This window comes from Dipteris shenzhenensis, chromosome 15, assembly GCF_047967505.1.
Source record: "Dipteris shenzhenensis isolate YYH24624 ecotype China chromosome 15, Dip_SZ_1.0, whole genome shotgun sequence".
Lineage (NCBI taxonomy): Eukaryota > Viridiplantae > Streptophyta > Polypodiopsida > Gleicheniales > Dipteridaceae > Dipteris > Dipteris shenzhenensis.
This window is the reverse complement of record NC_141610.1, coordinates 1,888,106-1,909,076: the sequence shown is the minus strand read 5'-3', so window position 1 is coordinate 1,909,076 and position 20,971 is coordinate 1,888,106. Positions and strand designations below refer to the sequence as shown.

Genomic DNA, 20,971 nt, shown 5'->3' with positions numbered 1-20,971 from the left:
GTTTCAATATAGCATGGATGCACCACCCGAGTCGATCCCACGAGATGAGATTAACCGCATCATACGGTTAGATCTCCTCCAGCTCCACACATCTCGCACTTGGGGGGGGGGGGGGACAAGGAGTTCCCCACCAAGACCCAGCTCTATTATGACCACTTTTTGAGAGTATCGGAAGATGGGCTCATCATCAAACCTCAGTATCTCGAAGACAGAGGAGTCTCACATGCACTAAGGATTGCCATCGAAGAGATACGAGTCTCGTCCCATCAGCTGAGGATTGAGACAGGGAGAGCTACATGCATACCCAGAGAGCAGCGGACTTGCAAGTTGTGCACGATGGGGGCGATCGAGAAAGAGGAGCACTTTCTATGTGTTTGCCTAGCCTACTATGAGATCCGAGGGCACTACCACTGCCTTTTCCAAGAGGGGTACGGCTTTGGCCCACTCTCACGACTGATCCACTTCCAAGACCAGCTCTATATTGGGCTTTACCTAATGGAGATGCGATGACACAGAGAGAAACTACTACGACATATCAGAGAGCTGCATTTATTTTTGGTGCTTTGCTTACTTTGAAACTAAAGATAATGTGATTTCATTATTGTTTGCATTCTTGTTAAACATGAGGAGCTGGAATGCATAAGAGTTAGGATGGGACCACCGTACCACAGGCTACCAAGGTAGACCGAGCGCAGAGACAAGTCACGGATTTCTATGCATTTGACTCAGCCCCAGGGCACTCTGGGATAGAGGAGGAGGAGCTAGCCAACATGAGAGATATATGGATCAGTGGAGGGAACCGACACAACACTGCCAGACGAGGGGCACAGAGACCGTACACGGCGCGACAGGCGACCACAGCACACACGATCGAGGTCCGACCTATTTCAGCTCTCCTAAGGAGAGATCGACCGAGGCGAGGCATCACCCTTGACATAGCCCATCGGATCCAGAGATCAAGGAGACCACGTCCACCACCACGAGAGACATCCTGAAGATATGTGAGCTCTTTGCATCTCATCAGAGAGCCATCATGGAGCCTGGATACGTAGAGCCGGTTCATGCACTTGGGATTCTAGCTCTGAGCACTTGATATCTTCATGCCACTCTCATGCTATTTTGCTACTTTTTTTGCTATTTTGCACTAGTATAGCATTTTAGTACTCAGCAAGGGCCGTAGTGAGCCCTTTGCCCCGGCCCACAGTGGTTTGTATGAGTTACTTGATTTCGTACTTTGTCCCATAGCCCACGAGGCCTCCTACGGACGTTTATATATCTTTCTTTCTTTCTTTCTTTCCTTCTTTCTTTCTAAGATTCAGAGATGCAGTTGTTTTTCTCTCTTGCTGTGTACTTTGTCTCATAGGCCTGTGAGGCCTCCCAAAGACGTTAATAGATCTCTCTCTCTCTCTCTTATAGAATGAAAACACAGCACTAATGCAAGAAGCCAAACACATGCACGACAAAATGAATGAGATGCATCAGAAAATGATGGATATGGAAAAAAATATGGAGATAGGCTGTGCACATGAGATGCATTAGAAAACAATGGAAATGGAAAATAAAATAGAGACAAGATATGCCAAACTCAATAGCATGGAACATCATATGCCTGGACAAATTGTGCGGAAGAGGAAAGGTCAAATGCAAACTCCACCAAAGTCAACAATTAGGACATCACTGATACTATTGATGATCTGGTCAAGAACAAATTGGATGAAATAGCCTTTACAATGAAAAAGCAACAAGAACAAAAGGAAAAAGCTCTCAATATTTGGATTGCGGGGATAGAGGAGAATGAGGATGAGGACATAGAGACAGTTCTCACCCATGTTTTCCAAAAAACAATGCACATATCATCCACTAAATGGCAAGGTGGGCAAGAAATGAGCAAAGCCAAGGCAAATACTCATCAGGTTTTAAGACACACAATCCTGCCTCAAAGTGCTTACCCACAAGCATCACTTGAAGGGACACTCCACCTGGATTAATGAGGACCTTACACAAAGTCAATATGCCCAAAAGCTCAAGGAGTTGGAAAAAATCGGAAAAGCAAAACAGGAAGGTAAGCATGCATACATGAAAGATGGAAAGGCTGTCATTACAAAAAAAGCCAAGGGGGGAGGGAAACAAGCATAGGGACTTGACCCTCAGGATCAAAGTATAGAGCTTAGGAGGTTGGAACGCGGACAAATTCATCGCACTAGAAGAGGAAATAGCTGAGACAGACATATTTGTAATTTTGGAGACATGGGAGCATGGGGGAACACATCCCAAAAAATTCAACGATTCATTAAAACATCAATCTGGAATGCAAAAACACATGAAGAGAGACGAGGGTTTGGCGGGAAGGCAAAATAATAAAAAAAGACTGCACATCCCAGGCTAAGAATGGATTACAAAAAAGCGCATATTTATGAAAATGAGATAGAGGCGGCAATGGCACAAGGGAAAATGCCTTCAACATGGCAAGAAATGAGCAAATACATACCAAATACCCTACTGTCAACAGCTCAAAAATGTTTCACTAAAAGCAAGGGAAGAAGTTTGGGGATGCCATGTAATCATTGGTACAACCAAGATTGCAAGGATGAAAATAGATCCTGGAAAACAGTAAATCCAACAAAGGAGGACAAAGCTCAAACATATAGACAGGTAGTAAGGCAAAAAAATGGATATATCTCAAAAGCAAGCAGCTTGAGAACCCCAGAAAGTTTTTCCAGAAACTACACGGCAACAAACCCCAAGAGAGGAGGGCACAATGGGAAGACATGATACGATTTGTTAAAAGCCTCTATGAAAGAGATGGGGAAGAAAAGATCAACCACAATTGTACTATCAGAGCAACAAATGGAAACATGATAGAGGAAGCCATGGAAAACGGCCTGAAAAAGCTAGCCAATGGGAAATCTTGAGACACAGCTTCATGTACCGAGGGGGACCAATGGAGATTGTACAATCGTACACTTACCTAGGGGCAATCTTTGCAAGTCCAGTCTTCACGATGACTCATGTAGCCAGGGTGCGACTTACACGAGGGCAGGGAGCTCTGGCTCGACTAGAGAGACTATGCTTTTAGGCACATTTCCAGAAACCCCCAACGAAGGGATGGCTATTCGACACATTAGTGAGACCGACGTCCATGTACGCAGCACCCTTCTGGGGAGGCGATCTATTAGCGATTGACTGGTGGTACTTCGAGAGGTTGCAGTGACTATGGAATCCAGGATGATTTGAAGCAAGCCCTCAGTCCCCCATCAGATCCTCGCAGCCAAGAGAGATGACTTGGCAGACAGATACGATACATTTTCGTAGCTCATAAAAGAGCCACCCTAGCACCGGGCTATGTATTTTGACTCTTAGTTTGAGTCCTAGTTTTGTTTTCTTGTATTTTGAGTTTGATTTAGCTTAGTACTCAGCTACGGGCCTTAGCAAGCACTTTGCTTCAGCCCACAATGGCTTGTATGAGTTATCTTTGTGATTGTACTTTGTCTCATAGGCCCGCGAGGCCTCCCAAAGACAGTAATACATCTCTCTCTCTCTCTCTCTCTCTCTCTCTCTCTCTCCACCTTGATGTCTTGATGGTGATGATGATGATGATGATAATGAGATAGTCGACTGCCGACATGACATGACTATGTTGTATTTAGGATTTAAAACTGACATTCTGCATATTTTGCATTTGCATTGGTGTGGATGCTCGTTTAGTAGCTCCACAACCACAGCTCGTTTGTACCAGGTTTTTCACAGTCTCATAGACCCATCGGTCTTCCGAAGACTTTAATAAACTTTCTTTCTTTCTTTCTTTCTCTCTCTGAGGAACATGAGTGCCTTCAGACAGAGCACTTCGCACATGGGTAGGAGGTTTTAGCACCGATTCTTGGGATGTGCACAGTTTCCGAGCAAAAACCTACGAGCAAAAAAGTCCAAGCGATAATTTTTGACACCAACCATGCTTGTATATTTCTCAAAGGAATATACAATTCTTTCTTAATTTCTCATTTATGGAACCATATACTTACTTATTTTTCATTATAACCCTCATTTTAGAGAACATCATCTATATATGAACAAATAGTGAACACGTTAGAAACTCCTATAAATACCTCCCTACCATAGTCTCTTTTGAGGATTATGGTAATTCAATCAATTTAAAGTAGTTTCCCTAATCTTTAGCAATCCCATATTTGAAGCTCTCATATAACAATATATACCATATTCCTTGGATGAGTAGGAAAAAGATATTGGAAACCTCATACTTGAAGCCATTATAATCGATCATAGATTAATCTCTAATACATTATCAAATATGGGAAGGGAAGGGAGGGATTTTCAAAATATTCCCAATTCTCCAAACGTAAGTACTTTTAAGGAAATGTGGTCTCTACTAAACTCCTTCCTACCATAATATGAATTAGGGAGAAGTTGTAACTCTCATATACATCTTGAAATTTTTAATTTTTCTCTTTTATAACTATAAAAAGTATAATTTTAAGCCTACCATTGCATAGATCATGAAATCTTGAACATTTTTCATTTTTACAGCTCCTCAATCTAAGCTAAGGAGCAAAAGTTATGACCCCTTCTACGTAGGCTCTCCAAGGGTATTCCACCGGCGGAATAGGGTTGGGGCAAGCTCTTCAAACCATATTCCTCTGGCAAAATACACTTAGAGGGTCTATTAAAAAGGTATTACATATTTTTCTTAGATCATTCTAAGGAACTGTAAAGAGGATATTTGCTCAAAATTTCATGATCCAACCAATGGTGAAAGGAAAAGAAAGGATTTTTGAAAGTCGTGAAATAAGTCATCACTTGGACATTTTATATGTATACTATATAAAGGTATATTTATATCTATATCTATTTATCAATATTTCATATTTACTTACATATTCCTTTGAATTAATTTGGAATTTTTTGCTCCCAAAAATGACTTGAACGTACTCACCTTTTGTCCGCTCGTTCCTCGAGGGTTTTTGCTCGGAAAATGGAAACCCCCCGATTCTTGCACATATGTTTAACCTTGAAGTTTGTCACGGCTTCCCACCAGCATGAAGCACCACCGCTATCATACCGATACACAAAGCCGGAGACCTCATGGACACCGGGAACTATCGCACCCTCATGATTGGTCACACATTGGCCAAGATCTATGGATCGATACTAGAGAGGGAGATCAGCAATCATACAGAGGCACGGGGGCAACGAGCACTAGGGCAAGCAGGATTCAAGAGGCAGCACTGTACTCTAGACTACATTTTCACTCTAAGGGCTGTCATAGAGGAGGCGAGGTTCAGACATCAGAAAGTCTACACATGTGTTGTAGACTTTCAAAAGGCTTTCGACACTGTCCCACGATCCCGCATGATCGGGAGACTATAGGAGATGCAATTCCAGAGACGTTGATCTGGGGTGTGATGAGTCTATATGAGTCAGTCAGAGATAGGGTCTGTGCTCCAGGCGGTCTATCGCATTGGGTCGAGAGCACCATTGGGGTGAAGCAATGCTGCCCTCTCTCACCGACTCTCTTTGGACTCTACATCAATGAGATCACATCTCTCATACATCGCCTAGGGGGCAAGGGTTCATTACTAGGTGATCTCCTCATATAGATATTGTTATACGCTGATGATATAGTCCTTATGTCTTCTTCGACAGAGGGGCTACAGAGAGATCTGGAGGCATTAGAGGTGTTTTGCAGAGAGAGAGACCTAACAGTCAACCTTGGGAAAACTAAGGTTATGATCTTCAAAACCTCACGAGCAATGATTCGCCGACTTAGTTTCACCTATTGTGGCGAGCCAGTGGAGATAGTGCAGTCGTACACATATTTGGGAGCAGTCTTCACAGGACCCATCTTCACGATGACCCATGCAACCCAGGCACGGCTCACACGAGGGCGTAGTGCTTGGGCTAGACTGGAGGGACAGTGCTTCCAAGCGCACTTCTAGGATCCACCGACGAAGGGCTGGCTTTTTGACACACTGGTGCGACCGATTGCCATGTATGAAGCACTGTTTTGGGGATGCGATCTTCCGAGACCGAAGGAGCTTCGAGCGGCTACAGGTGATGATGGGGTCCAGGATGATCCGATGTAAGCCCTCAGTCCCACATGAGATAGTACAGGCAAAGTTCGCCATGACACCTCTCCAAGTTGATGCCATGTTTCAGACAGTGACTTTCATCCACAGAGTTTGGGACTTACCCCACTGGAGACTTCCGAGGTTGCCCTAGAGTCATCCAGACGACTAGCAGAGAGGGGGGCAGACACATGGTATGCACGCATATCCACTTGGTTTGCCAGGCACGGTATCCAGATGGACAGGCTTCCCCCCTTTCAGTACAGCATGGATGCACCTCCTGAGTCAATCCCGCAAGATGAGATCAACCGTATCATACAGTTAGACCTCCTCCAGCTTCATACATCCCAATCTTGGGAGGAGGACCAAGAGCTCCCCACCAAGGAAATGTCCCACAAAATTATGTCGCTTTATCTGTAGTAGTAGAATAGAAACAAGAAGTCGATTGGCTAGGTGTTTTTATGACAAGTTTTGAAGCATAGATGTATACAATAGTGAAAGAGCAAGCTCATTACAAATTGGATCCTCATCTCTACTTGTGATATTGTCTAGCCTAGGCTATGGACAAGTCCCTTGGCTTGCTCCACCTTCATGAATGTTTGATTGTCACCCCCCTAGGTCAACCCTTGCCTCCTGTGCCAATTTCGCCCAGTAGCCATAGCCACATCATTGTCTCTCCTCTCTGGACTGCGTAATTGTGGAAACCCTTGTATATTGAAAGCATGATGTCCCACGGCCCAGTCCAAGGCATCAACCCAGCCAATCAAGATATCCTACCCCTCCCCATTCTCAGTCACCATCCTACACACCTATTGGGCCTTTGCCAAAGCATCAACGAACGCCCCTCTATGTTGGGTCTCTCTACTACCTTCATCCCCATCTCTCTCTCTCTATGCTGAGTCTCAGTTTTTGCGTGTCTATATACATGTATAAAGATACAATAATGAAAAAATATACATATGTAAAGATAGAAAACTTTACATATATATATATATATATATATATACATGCATGCATGCATACATACATATGTCTGTCTCTATGTTGGGACAGAGGAGTCTCCCATGCACTGAGGATTGCCATTGGTCAAATGCGGGTTTCGTCCCATCAACTTAGGATCGAGGCAGGGATGGCAGCATGTATACCCAGACAGCAACAGGTCTGCACGCTATGTACGCTGGGGGCAGTTGAGACAGAGGAGCATTTTCTTTGTGTTTGCCCAGCCTACTACGAGATCCGGGGCCGCTACGGATCCGAGGGCGATATGGCTGTCTCTACCTAGAGGGAAGTGGCTTCGGCCCTTTGTCACGATTGATCCATTTCCATGCACTCAGGATTGCCATTGGTCAAATGCAGGTTTCGTCCCATCAACGTAGGATCGAGGTAGGGAGAGCAGCAGGTATACCCAGACAGCAGCGGGTCTGCACGCTATGTACGCTGGGGGCGGTTGAGACAGAGGAGCATTTTCTTTGTGTTTGCCCAACCTACTACGAGATCCGGGGGCGCTACCAATCCAGGGGCGATACGACTATCTCTACCTAGAAGGAAGTGGCTTCAGCCCTTTGTCACGATTGATCCATTTCCATGACCAGGTCTATATCGAGCTTATTTGATGAAGATGTGTCGGCATAGGGGACACTTATGCGACAGATTAGAGAGTAGCAGGGAATGGCCAGACCACCACAGGACATAGAGGATCACCGGGCACAGCGACGCGTCACAGACTTCTATACGTTTGAGTGAGCCCTAGGACACAATGGCGTGGAGGAGGAAGAGCTAGCTGACATGAGAGCACTCTGGATGAGCAGCCGGCACAATACCGAGAGGGGTGCAGAGACCACATGCGCAACAGAGAGTCCCCAAAGTAGACTCTATTGAGGTCTGACCTATCATAGCTTTCCTCATAGGGGACCGACAGAGACGATGGGTCACTCTGGACACAGCTCAGAGAGTCCAAAGAGTGAGGAGACTGCGTCCCCCACGGGAGTGCGAGACAGCTCAACAGACACAGATATGATACATCTTCGCAGCCCACCAGAGAGTCATCACTGTACCAGGCTTCGGTTTCTGATTCTGTTCAGAGTCCCAGGGCCAAGACTGACTTGTTTTTCAGTTTGTTCCTGATACTGGTGGATAAATGGATCTGGCCCACTATGCAGTTGCAGTTGACTATTTCTATTCATGATTATGACTTTGTTAGTATAGATTAGTACTCAACAAGGGTCCTAGCGTGCCCTTTGCTTCAGCCCACTGAGGCTTGTATGAGTTCATTTTTCTGTGTACTTTGTCCCATAGGCCCGTGAGGCCTCCCGTGGACGTTAATCTCTCTCTCTCTCTCTCTCTCTCTCTCTCTCTCTCTCTCTCTCTCTCTCTCTGTGTTTTAGCGTCATTTTGTCTCGTACGCTTGAGGGAACCTTCAGCTTGCAAAATGACCAGAAGCGCCAAGCTAGTTGGAATGACAAAGACCATGGAAGAGGCCTTCAAGAATTACCCACACCAAATGACTCCTCCTCGCAATTAGGAACGCCTCATAATATGCATGGAGAGACTAGACAGCACATTGAAGCTAGGATGCCATGAAAAGGGAGAATGATGCACTCAGGAAAAATGGAAGAGCAAGCTTCTAGTATTAAAGCACTCAGCTAGAAGTTTAGGAAGTCGAGCAAAGAGTTACAGGGGCTCCCAACTAAAGTGTTCAACTAAAGTGTTCTAGACTCTATGAGCGCTAGTGTCTTCCAAAATTAACGGAACAGTCAAAGAAGTTGGAGGCAAAGATGGAGGCACATTCTAAGGAGACAGAGTCCTTGCCCCAGGTAGTTAAGCCAGGAATAAGCCTAACAAGGTCATTCAAGAGACATTTAGGGAAGAGATCGAAGACAGAACAAGGCTCTCAACCTCAAAGTGCTTGAGATTAAGGAGTATTTTACTAGTCCCCCTGAACATAGACAAGAAGTTTATGTATGAGAAGTTTGGGCCGCAGGCCTAGATTGAAAATGCTTGCATAGTGGGGAAAGATGATTCACGGGAGCAGCCCTTGATATTCAAATTCAAAGAAGCAAAGACAAGATTGGCTGTCTCTGCAAAGACCTCTTCCTTGAAAGGGAGTCCTATCTTTGTCAATTGCGATCGTATGCATATGCAGATAGGGCAGCAAAAGGAAGATCTCAAGCGGGTCTTGAAGGAGGTCTCAAGAAGGACATGGAAGCCATAGCTAAGGGCAAATGGCTGGGAGAGTCAACAATTAGATCCAAAGGTCCAATTCTCACACTAAATAGAGGTGGCAAACCCTGTGGGATAAGATAATCAATGCCTTCTAAGAACTAGTTTTTTTGCTCCCTTTCCTGATCTCAGTAAGATCATCAGAAAAATATGTTACTGACGAAAACTATTGCTTCCCTTTTTAAGTTCTCTCTCCACTACTATCTACGTCTCACGATGCTATATACACTCTCCCCAAGGAAATCCTAGCAGAATCCAATGTTTGCAGGAGAAATTCCCATGCTGTGATGTATACATCCATAGTCCAGGCTCTCCTGAAGCCAGACCCAAATGTGCTGTGCATGCTTATCCTTGCCTATCACAGTGACATATAGCTGTAGATTTGGACGGAATAACACTGCCAATCCCCTGATCCTTGCACACCCTGTCTGTGAGGGGCTTTGTCATGTGTTTAGACATCCACGTGTACCCATATACTATGGGTTGTCAAGGAATTAGGGTCAACTCCCTGTTTGTAAGCCCCCAAATGAGGAGAGCATTGGGGAGTGACACCTGTAGCATGATAGGAAGGGGGAACATGGTGGGAAAGAGGTTGCCATGTGGGCAGCACACCAGGCTTCCACATGGACAGCATGAAGACATCCTTCTTAGGTTTGATTGTACCCTCCACAACAGGCTGAACAGTCCATGTGGAACTGCCAAGGAGCTGCCCTTCATTGGGACTCCTACCCACGGAAACTGGACGGAGAGTACACCAAGGGCTGGTCTGGTCTGTCAGTCCACAGACTGGATCAGCCAGCCAGCAGACCGAGTCGGCCACTTCACAGACTCGGTCGGTTGGGCAACAGACCAGTCGGTAAGAACAGGGGGCTACAGCCCCTATATAAGGCCCCCATTGGGGGGGGCACACAATCATTCTAGGAAGTCCTTTGCAGGCTGCAGTCAAGCCTTGAGAAGTGCCCATATATGCAATAGAGGAGGGAGACATAGGGCAGCAGCAAGGCAGAGAATCAGCCTTCCACCCCAGCCTTCAGAAATGGTTCCCAGACACTAGAGAAGGTGGATAAAGGTACTTGCAGGGTGTGGCAGAGGCACCACCAGCAGCAGTAGACCTTAGCATGTGCGCAGGCCTCATTCAGTAAGCGGAACATACAGACGTAGAAAGGGAACTGTCAGTCAGAATTTTGAGCTCCTCCCACAGCCACAACAGAGGCACGCAGCAGAAGGAGAGAACAGCAGATTAGGACAACACTGTGGCCTCAGATCCAGCCAAAAAAGGCAAATGAGCTCTAAGGACTCTTAGATCGACACAGGAGTGGATCAGAAGGTCAACTCAGAGGTTGTCTTTCAAGAAATGGGAAAGGTGAGCAAAGTTTGCTATCTATCAGTTTATGTTCCAGTTTCTTTGTTGATCAATAGCTTCAAAGATGTCGTTACCCAACTTTGGGGATAATTGCAAGCTGGATGAGAAAGAAAGAAAAGAAAGAAAGTTTATTAAAGTCTTCGGAAGACCGATGGGTCTATGAGACTGTGAAAATCCTCATACAACGAGCTGTGGTAGTGGAGCTACTAAACGAGCGTCCATACCAATGCAAAATGCAAAATGTAAAAAATGCAAAAAATGCAGAATGGCAGTACTAAGTCCTAAGTACAACATAGTCATGTCGATGGTCGACTATATATCAATCTCAGCATCATCATCAATATCATCATCATCCCCAGCAACAGCAAGATATCAGGATGGATGAGGCAGTGGAGGCATGAAGTCGGCAATAGAGTGTTGTCGGCCACTCAGAGGTGCGGTCCTGGCACGTCTCCTGGTCGTAGCTCTGCGTCTAACCAGGGCTACTGTGACCCCCGTCGGTCGGGCTCCAACTCTAAACAAGGAGGGGATGTCTCCAAGTGTGATCTGTGTGTCGACCCTCTGTCTGAGCTGTCAGGTCACGGGCTCCGGGTCACGGTCATGTCGAGGCCTCGTCTCATTGGGGTCCATGTGATCTAGCTGAAAGAACTCCGTGATAGAGCTCTGAGAGGGATCAACCGAGGAAGAAGTCTGCTCCTATCTCCGTGCTCGGAGTATCCTCTAGCGTCTTAGTGCCTCATGAATGAAACCTGCCAAACACCGCTAGTCTGGATAGGAGAGGAAATGGGCTAAAATCCCATAACTATCTCTGAAGAGGCAGTGGAAACGTCCTCGGATCTCATAGTACACAAGACACCTGAAGATGAAATGCTCCTCTGTCTCAACCTCCTGTATGTCACATAGTGTGCATATGCGCCGCTCCCTAGGTAGTCGCTCTGCTCTGCCGCTCTCGATGCGAAGTCTATGTGAAGAGACCCGCACCGCCCAAGAGAGATCCTCATCGAGTGGGGTAGGTGAATCTGTGTGTATCCTGGTGGGTCAATGAAACCCTCCGCTATGATATGTAAGAAGTGATCTCTGTAGAAGCTAAGCTTCACTGGGAGTTCACTCGGTTCCAACCAGGTCCGAAAAGTGTGTAGCTGTAGTAGATCCTCACGGATAACCTGGTTGACCTCGTGTGATAAGAGGGGAGAGAACGGAGCATCCATGCTATACTGAAAGGGAGGTAGTCTATCCATGTGGAGCCCCAATCGCTCAAACCATCTCTCTGTACGTGCATACCAGCACCTCTGATCTCCTCCTGCTACAAGTGCCATAGAAGAGGATAGAGCTATCCATGGTAGCCTGCTACACCTCGAGGTATAATCCCCATATTCCCTAACTCGGTACAGAGATCACCTAAAATGCAGCATCTAGCTGTAAAGGGGGTGACCCAAACTCAGCCTGAATGATCTGGTGAGGAACAGATGACTTACCACGAATCATCTGTGATAGCATGAGAACCTGTAGCCGCTCCACACGGACCCACTCTGTATCCGACAAGTCTGGCTCCCAACAAGGACTGTCGTACATCCCCGCTGGGCAAGCCAAGGAGTCAAAAAGCAACCCCTTGGTGCGTGGATCCTGAAAGTGTGAGCGGAAGCACTGCCTCTCTAGCCTAGCCAATGAGGCATACCCTCTACTCAAGTGTGCCTGCATTGCAGGTCTCATAGTGAAGCTCAGTCCGGAGAAGATAAACCCCAAGATAAGTGTATGATGAAACTATCTCAACAGATGACCCCGCAAATGTGAACTGCTCTAGACGCATGATGGCTCGAGATGTATTGAAGATCATGACCTTGGTTTTACCCAGGTTGACCTTCAAATCATGAGACTCACAAAAGGACTGTAGTGCGTCTAGGTGTCTCTAAAGCCCCTCTGCTGAGGAAGACAAGAGAGCCACGTCATCTGCATAGAGCAAAATCTGGATCAGCGTGCTCGCAAGAGAGCAACCTACACCCCCCTATGTCTGCATCACTGTCTCAAGCTCGTCAATGTAGAGGCCAAACAAGGTAGGCGACAAAGGACACCCTTGTTTGATCCCGATGATACTCATGATCTCGTCTGTCCACCCGGATCCTACCCGAACCTGCCAGAAACTCTCTCGTAAAGTGCCATGACAGCCCAAATGATCTCCTGGTCATAACCCAAGTCCTATAGGCGCCGTATGAGGCGGGCTCTCGGGACCGTGTCAAATGCCTTGCGAAAATCCACAAAGCAACAATAAACCCTCTGCTTCCATGACCTCACCTCCTCGATGATACATCTGAGCGTCAGAATGTGGTCCATGGTTCCATGATCACGCCGGAATCCGGCCTGTCCTGCTGCTCTGAGTCCTCGACACTCTACGAGTCTGCTAACCTCGGAGTCAAGTACTGATGCATAAATCTTGGACATGACATGTCCAATCATAATGGTCCTGTAGTTCTCCAGGCTCATGGGATCCCCTGCCTTGTTTATGGGTGAGATAGTGTTAATGGTCCAAGTGTGTGGAAATCCCAAACAAACCGCTTCATTAAAAAGCTTTGCTAAGATCGGAGCTAGGACGTTAATCCCATATGCAATGAACTCAGTGCATAGTCCCTCATGATCCTTCGCTCAACCATTATGAAGTTTCATTACAGCATCCTTTACCCCTCCTCTAGTGAAGAGGGTGCAGGATGTGGGACGAGGCATGTGTGAGAGGCTAGGGACTGGCTGATTTGGGATGTCATAAAGTGTGCGTGCATAATCAAACCAGATCTGGAAGTGAAAATAAGGAGCCACATGGTGGCTAGAAGGGCTTGGAAGGTCGCCATAGGCGAAAAACTGATGTGATTACGAAGGCAACAACATCATGATATTCACCAAGGGTATGCGTTCTCATTATTCTTTTATGAATTCAGCAAGATGTTAGCCTGGAGTCCTCAAAAGGAAGAGACCCCCAGACAGTCAGAGGAGGGGGCAGCTTCAAAGTAGAGGCATGGAATGCCTTCTGCATCATGACTGAGAGATTGGGTGACCTTGACTTCTTGGAGAACACGGAGCTGACAAGGACAGTTGTCAAAGATGCCTTCCCAGAGACTTTGAGTTGCACAATACTCCAGATTTACAAAGCAGACTCGGTCAAAGACTTCTTGTCAACATGGGAAACACAAGGAGAGTATGGATGGAAGACTTAAGGCCCGAATCTGAGGATTGCTCAAAGGGAACATTGATCTGGACATGGGAAGAGTTTCTGGACGTAGATTTCCATGAAGAAATTTGTCAGATGGTCGCTACCACTCTAAGGCTGACATTATGGACAGGCTACCAAGTACAACTCAGAGGATGCAGAGTGGCTTCAGATGATATGGACCATGCCATCAGATAACAGATGATGATCTTTGATCTACAGGTGTTTGGACTAGACATAGAAGGCACCTTCAATGTGTTCCTCGATGCTCTTCCTGGAGAGCAGATGGAGTGCATACTTCAAGGAGTGGGCTGCAGCTCACAACGGCTCATTATGAGGGGGTGTAAGAGACTTAGGGTCAAGTCCCCATTTGTGAGCCCCCAAATGAGGAGAGTATGGGGGAGTCCTGGGTTCTATAGGCCCCCAAGGGCTGGTCGGGTCGGCCAGACCACAGACTGGGCAGGCCAGGCAACAGATCAGTTGGCAAGATCAGGGGGCTACCATCCCCTATATAGGCCCCCCATTGGGGGGGCACACACATTCTAGGAAGTGCACGTGGGACTGCCATAGAGCTGCCCTACATTGAGGCTGCTCTGGGCCTGGAGGGAGAGCACACAGGCTGAGACAAGGCTCAGCAAACAGCCCGATGTGCCAGTTGCAAGAGTGAGCAAAGACCCAGCCAGTAAGCGTTTTATAGGCCCCAAATTGCTGGTCTGGTGGGCCAGTCCACAGACTGGGTTGGCCAGCCAGCAGACCCAGTCAGCCAGTCCACATCTGTGTTGGTTGGGCAACAGACCAGCCAATCATCCTAGGAAGTCCTTTGCAGGCTGCAGTGCAGCCTTGAGAAGTGCCTGTATAAGGAAGACATAGGGCAGCATCACGCCAGACTCAGCCTTCCATTCCAGCCTTCAGAGGCGGTTCTGGTGCTTGTTACAGCCCATAGGGTCATGCTGCCCTGTAAACAATCAATTGGGAAAATGTTATAGCCAATGCCAATGAGAAAGAAGTAGAAATAATGGTGATGGTAGTGCTCTGGAATGTGACATGACCTTGGATGAATTAAAAGTCTTTAGAGAGACCGAGAAATGTTTTAATATACATAAATGAATATAGCACACGTGAACCAGAGTTCGTTTAGAGTTAGAGATTTGCAAGTGAGCAAAGTGGTCAAAGGCTTTGTCTGTTGAGATTCTTAATGAGAGATAAGAGGGAACTAGATATTACCTAGGTCGACCACCTATGTGCATACATGTGCCAATAATGCCAAATCTCTAACACTAAACCAAAGTTTGATTTAATGTTAGAGATTGGCATAGGTGGTGTAGAAGTGAACAGGGTGACTTGTATGTATGGGAGAGTTGGAACTCGAGACAGAATTGGCCTTTTCAACCCTTCTTTTTTTTGGCTCTTGCAACATTGAAGAATCCTTTGCTATAGCCCGCTTTAGCGCCTGGCTGGCAGTCATGCATGTGCCAACGAGCTTGTATGATGAGATACTCCTCCTAATGCCGAAAGTGGAACTCTATGAGGACATCCAAAGATATGCTCGGCAATGAACCGTCCTACTAAAGGACATTAATGCCAGGATGAGGGAGATACACACAGAGATCTTGGACTTTCTAAGAATACATCTTGCTTCCACACACATACATTGTCATCTCAAAGGATAAGCATCTTTGGATACATGGGTCAACTCTCCGCCTGTGAGCCCCATATGATGAGGACATGAGAGGGTGACACCTACAAAAGCACGTGGGAGCCTGGGCTGTAGACTGCCACATGGTCAGCAAACAGCATATACATCTTAGTGACCCCAATGAGGACCAACCAGACGGTCATAATGTATGCCACCTTTGGGGTTGTCCCTGGGCTTGAAGCTAGGAATATTGGGCTGGCTGGAGAAACCCAGCAATGACTGGGTGGAGTGGCGTTTTACAGACACCCAAACCAGGCCCGGTTGACCTGATCAGGTCAGCCAAGTGGTGGACCTAGGCGGACAGCAGGTGGGATTGGCCAATTCATCTGGGCTGGCCCAAGAAAGTAGGTCAGGTCGAGACATAATTGGGCCTTTGCAACATTGAAAAATCATTTGTTATAGCCCGCTGGCTGGCAATCATGCATGTGCCAAATAGCTTATATAATGAGAAACTCCTCTTAATGCCGGATGCAATCTCCTTTTCCTTTTTCCCTATCAGCCGTACAAGCTCTTTCTCCTCCCTAAACTAGCTTACCAATTTTTGAATGACCAATGGAAAGCTTAAAGGTACAAAAGCCTTAAAAATTTCCTAATGGCTCCACTCATGCCCACACCCAAGTTTGAGGAAGAGGGCAACTTCAGCAGCAGCAATTACCCATTGTAAAAGGATAAGAGCAAGAGCCACAAACTGGCAAGAAAGTTATGGAAGGTGGCCACAAGAGTGGAGCAGAAGCCTCAAGACACCTTGGATGCAACAGGGAAGCCAGTAACACAGGATAAGAATTCCAAGGCATTGTCAATGATAATAGGGATGATTTCAGATGCAATGATCCCTCTCATTCAGTTAGCAGCCACTGTGTTGGAAGCATGGACTATCTTGAAAAAGCTGTGCGAGACAAACCATTCGGTGAAGATCCTATTGCTCAAAATTAGACGTTCACCATCAAGATGAAGAAAGGGGAGTCTGTGCACAATTACCTCACAAAAGTGATGGTAATTAGGGATCAATTGGCAGCAGTTGCCCAGAAGGTGGACTCAAATCAGCTAGCCCTGTTAGTGCTTAACATGCTTCCCAAGAGCTTCTTAGGGTTCGTCACTTCGTGACAATGATCCAAGCCACTCTTGCTTGAGAAGCTAGGGCTGAGAGGAAGCCAGGGAGAAGGTGTATAGCAGAGGGGAAGCTAGTGATGAGAAAGCATATCTTGCTATGGGCCAAGGAAAGGCGAATCATATGGGCCAGCACTATCATGGTAATCCCAAAAAAAGGATTCGTTACAGGATGGATACTCTTCTAATGGGGGAAACCAGGAGACGAAGAAAAAGTGCTTCTATTCTGATAAACCTGGACATCTTGCACATGATTGCAGACTAAGGAAGGCTGATGAAAAGGAGGAGGATGATTAGTCCCAGAAAGAAGAGTCACAACCACAAACAGCTAGCTTGATAAAAGAGATATACCTTTGTAAGACTAGAATATATCCAATCATACAAATTTAGAATATTTTGTTGTTCTAAAGCTTGATAAAAGAGAAGTTACTCTTAGTGGTTACACTCAATAAACCTGAGACTGGATGTGTAGACCAAGGTGTGACAATGCTCATTACAGACATTAAGCAATTATACATGGATCTGCTACTTGCTTGTAGAGGTGAAGGACAGCATGGGTTGCACAGATTGTGAGGGTGAGTACAAGGCTGTCTGCACTAGGAGGGAAGAGGATGAGGTAGGCCACTCAGAGGTGGAGAATGAAGAGATTGGAGACAACAACTGCAGCATTCGCACAGAACTACAGATGGATGTTGATCTAGTGGATGTTTCAAGGAGGCACCTGGCTTGCTACAATGGCAAGCAACAACGAGAGTAGGTATCCCAGGACACGTATTATCATTATGAATTATTGATGATTTCAGTAGTCGAATGCTTGTGGTTCTTTAGTTGTCCTGGAGTTCGCAGCCAGGCAGGTTTAGAAATTAAGACCAGCCAAGCAGTCAGAGGGGAGGCTTCAATGCCGAGGCATTCAGCACTAATTGCAGGATGGTTGTGAAGCTTGGTGTCACAAACTTCGAGGAGGCTGCAGTACTCTGTACTGCCCTCTTTGCTTACTGTCGACTCCCTCCACCTGTCAGGCTGCCCCTCCCCAGTAGCCCTAGCATTGGATATATAGACCAGGGTGTGACAATGCACGGATATATAGACAATGCACATCTGCAGGGCCATTAAGAATAGATACATCTGTCCTTCCCATGTGCATATTGTGACCATTAACCAAGAAGATTTTGGATTAAGGAAGATAGACTTATCGGAAATCTAAAATGTGTAGGTTCCTGAGGAAGGTATTGTCAATAGTTTGCAAATATTCCAGAAACATTCCGTTAAGATCCGAAATCCTTTTCTGCATAATGAGCACAATGAACAAACAACATCCTTTCTCATGTTTGCTAAATTTCAATTAATTTTGAGATCACAATCAACTGTACTCAATTCAGAAAACGTCTGATTGCTTTTATCTTCAAGTTATTGTTCATCCTTGTAACACTGATCTTCAGTAAGAAGGGGGCCTTTCTTGCGCACAACTAGATCCAAGTAAAGTGAATAGGAGTGGATCACTGCAGGGGCTCCAGAGGAGAGCATGGTAACGGAAGTCTTTGAAAATGAACAAAAGAAATGTGAGCGTGGAGGTAACCTATCATTAACACAGGTTGCAGCGCGCTTGGCTAGTTACTCACAGATGTATCTATCGCCCCTGGGTCCATGAAAATTTGGAAGATGTCAAGCCAGAGGCCAAGGCTCAGATTAGGGCTGGCAGAGACACAGACATAGACCTTTTCCAAGCAGGAAAAGGTTTGAATGAAAAGACAAAAATTGTCTTTATATCAATTAATTCATCATTATCCTGTCCAATTGGCTTGAGCAACATTCCCTTTAAGATTATACACAAAATCAACAGGTCTCCTTAGCACTGATATGATGATTTTCAAAGTTGAGAGTCAATTTAATATTCATGAAGACACTTTGGGACATATGAAAAATGAATTTTATGAATTGGTTGAACATATACCCTTCTGACCACTGCATGGAGCACATGTGTCATCTCAAATCCCTAAATGCCCATCCACCATGCAGATCATTGCGTATAAGTAACTATGTACATTAAGAATCAACACATTTCAATGCATCGTTTGTAGTGAAAATGTATAGAAAACACAGGTTTCTATACACATTTAGAGAAGCACTAGGGAGAAGTTTTCAAGTACATCAGATACTCTCAATGGTTCTTTCACATTTAGAGTAGAGTGAAAGATTAGTTGTGTTTCTTTTGCATTTCTATTACTAGAGAGAATTTCCTAGTCAGCCTCTTTCTAGACACTCCTGTCTGGTTGGCCTGTTTTTACTGCTTGTTCTTCCAGACTATTTCATTTCGAAACAGGTTGGCAACCCCTACAAGGTCCTTGTCTCCAACACTGAAAGTGTGGTCTCTGCTAAGCAGAGTAACTAGCAGCGTTCCTTCCCAATGGCCAGCTTCTTGAAAGTTGTGATAGAAGCTCTGTTAGGTCTCTACTCATTCATTGAGTTCCTAGATACGATAATAAAAAGTTTCACATGAAAGAAGGCAAAGGAACAAGTTTTAAGAAAGCAAGAAAACTAAGTAGACAGATCTTGTGATTTTAAGGTAAAGGCGCACTCTTGTTTTTTCCAGGCCGTAAGTTTTCCATCAACATGTGCACAGTATAGAATATCTCCATCCACAACAGCCACGAGGTCCAAAAGCTTGCCATAGCCTCTGGGTACGCTAATGCTTGAGAGAGAAGTTTCAAACTGCAGGTCAAACACAAATATATCTCTTGGAAACATGATATACACGATCCCTCTGCTTGTGGAGGAGAACAAGCATCTACTATTGTTGCCCGGGAAAAGGGCTAGAGCTGGATTTTGAGCTGCTGAAGACCCTGAATGGGATCCGCCGGGGAGGTCCTTTCCTCCTGAATCCCTGTCTGCCGACGTTCCAACTCCTTTTCCACTGCCTGCCATTGTGCTGTTGCCACGCTCCTCTACAACACTAAGCTGGTTCCGTTTCACCGTAATGTCCACCTCTGATAAACCTCCGACGTAAATTGAGAGTACGAGACCTTTCAATCCTATAATACACACTTGCCGAGCATCAAATGGATCACAACTGATGCAGCCAAGAAGTTCTGGGGTTGCGTCGAGCCTCCAAATGGACCGTCCTGAATTGGTATCCCAAAGTACGACTAAGGAAGCACCGTGAATTGCAATCAGCAGCCACGGTTGCCCATAAACCCAGCAAACGTCTTGAATTCCGAGTCTCCCTCTGTCTGCCTCTAAAGTCAACCACGTTGTTACTTCACCAGCACCAAAGTTCCAGATGGCGATCCGCCCTTGTCTGTCACCCACGGCAAGACGCAAATGGGCTGTAGAAAACTCTTGCGTGAGGTCACGCTGCATCCCTTCAGGTGTCCACTGGAGAGCTGTAACAAAAGGAGCAGGGAGAAAGGGGGTACTCCCAGGAGTCGGCATAGGAATAACAGTTACAAGCTGCATGGAACGCACATCCACAATAACAATGCTACTGCCGGCTCCATAAGCAAGAAGCCCCTGCGAACTACAATGAGCCGATCCACCGTTTTCCTTACCCGCCGGACCGACCAGCATCCCCGCACATCCGGGGAGCCCAAGCACTGCCATCGCTCTTCCGAAGGCTGACTTCGAGAGTTTACGTCACCATAGTCCTTAGCAATGTTCCAGTGCGCATTCCTTAAGAAAATTGCAGCCTCTGTCAATCAATGGTCTCCATTGCTCTACGACCACTGTCATAACTCCGCCAAGTCTCCCTGACAACGCGAAGATCATAGCTCCTTTCGTGCAGAAGTTTACCCCGTAGAATTCGGGGCCTCCAAGCTTTGAAGGAGACGAAAGTCCACACTTTCTGAAGCTCGATCGCGCTCTTCGTCTCGCGTACAGCGTGAATGACGAGCGGGGATGATCGTGACAAAACTTGCGGGATGTTGGGAGGAGGAAAAGCAAAAATACATAAGCAAATTGCTACCTGATTCAATGTGCGAGGAGTTGGGGGAGAAATTGTTGGGATTGTGAGCAATGCAGGTGAGGATGAAGATCGAAATGGAGAGGAAACGTAATCTGAATGCAAGATGCAGGGATTGTGGTTTCAACGGAGGCCGCCCTGCTTGTCAAACGAAATGAATACCACGGCACCATTTCACAAGCACAGCTTCCATAATTCACATTTACATACAACTCTCACGTCTTCATCTTTATGGACTTGCAACACTTTTAACTTGACTTTAGGTACACTCTCCAAGGCTTTGGCCTCGTGGTTTCAGGTCATGGGTTCAAGCCTTGGAGGGTCTCGCATGGAGTCGTGGCTTCTGCGGTTTTGTGTG

At 46.1% G+C, this 20,971-nt stretch overlaps 1 protein-coding gene across 1 annotated transcript in view; it reads right to left on the bottom strand.

The window, feature by feature from the left end:
• LOC147893199 (Transducin family protein / WD-40 repeat family protein) overlaps positions 1 to 20,782 on the bottom strand; it is an 84,266-nt gene extending 63,484 nt beyond the window's left edge. Inside the window, exon 1 of the mRNA XM_087385535.1 lies at positions 19,234 to 20,782. Coding sequence (XP_087241661.1) covers positions 19,234 to 20,255 — 1,022 coding nt within the window. The 5' untranslated portion in view covers positions 20,256 to 20,782. The remainder of the gene's footprint in view (positions 1 to 19,233) is intronic.
• Between the last annotated feature and the right edge of the window lie 189 nt (positions 20,783 to 20,971).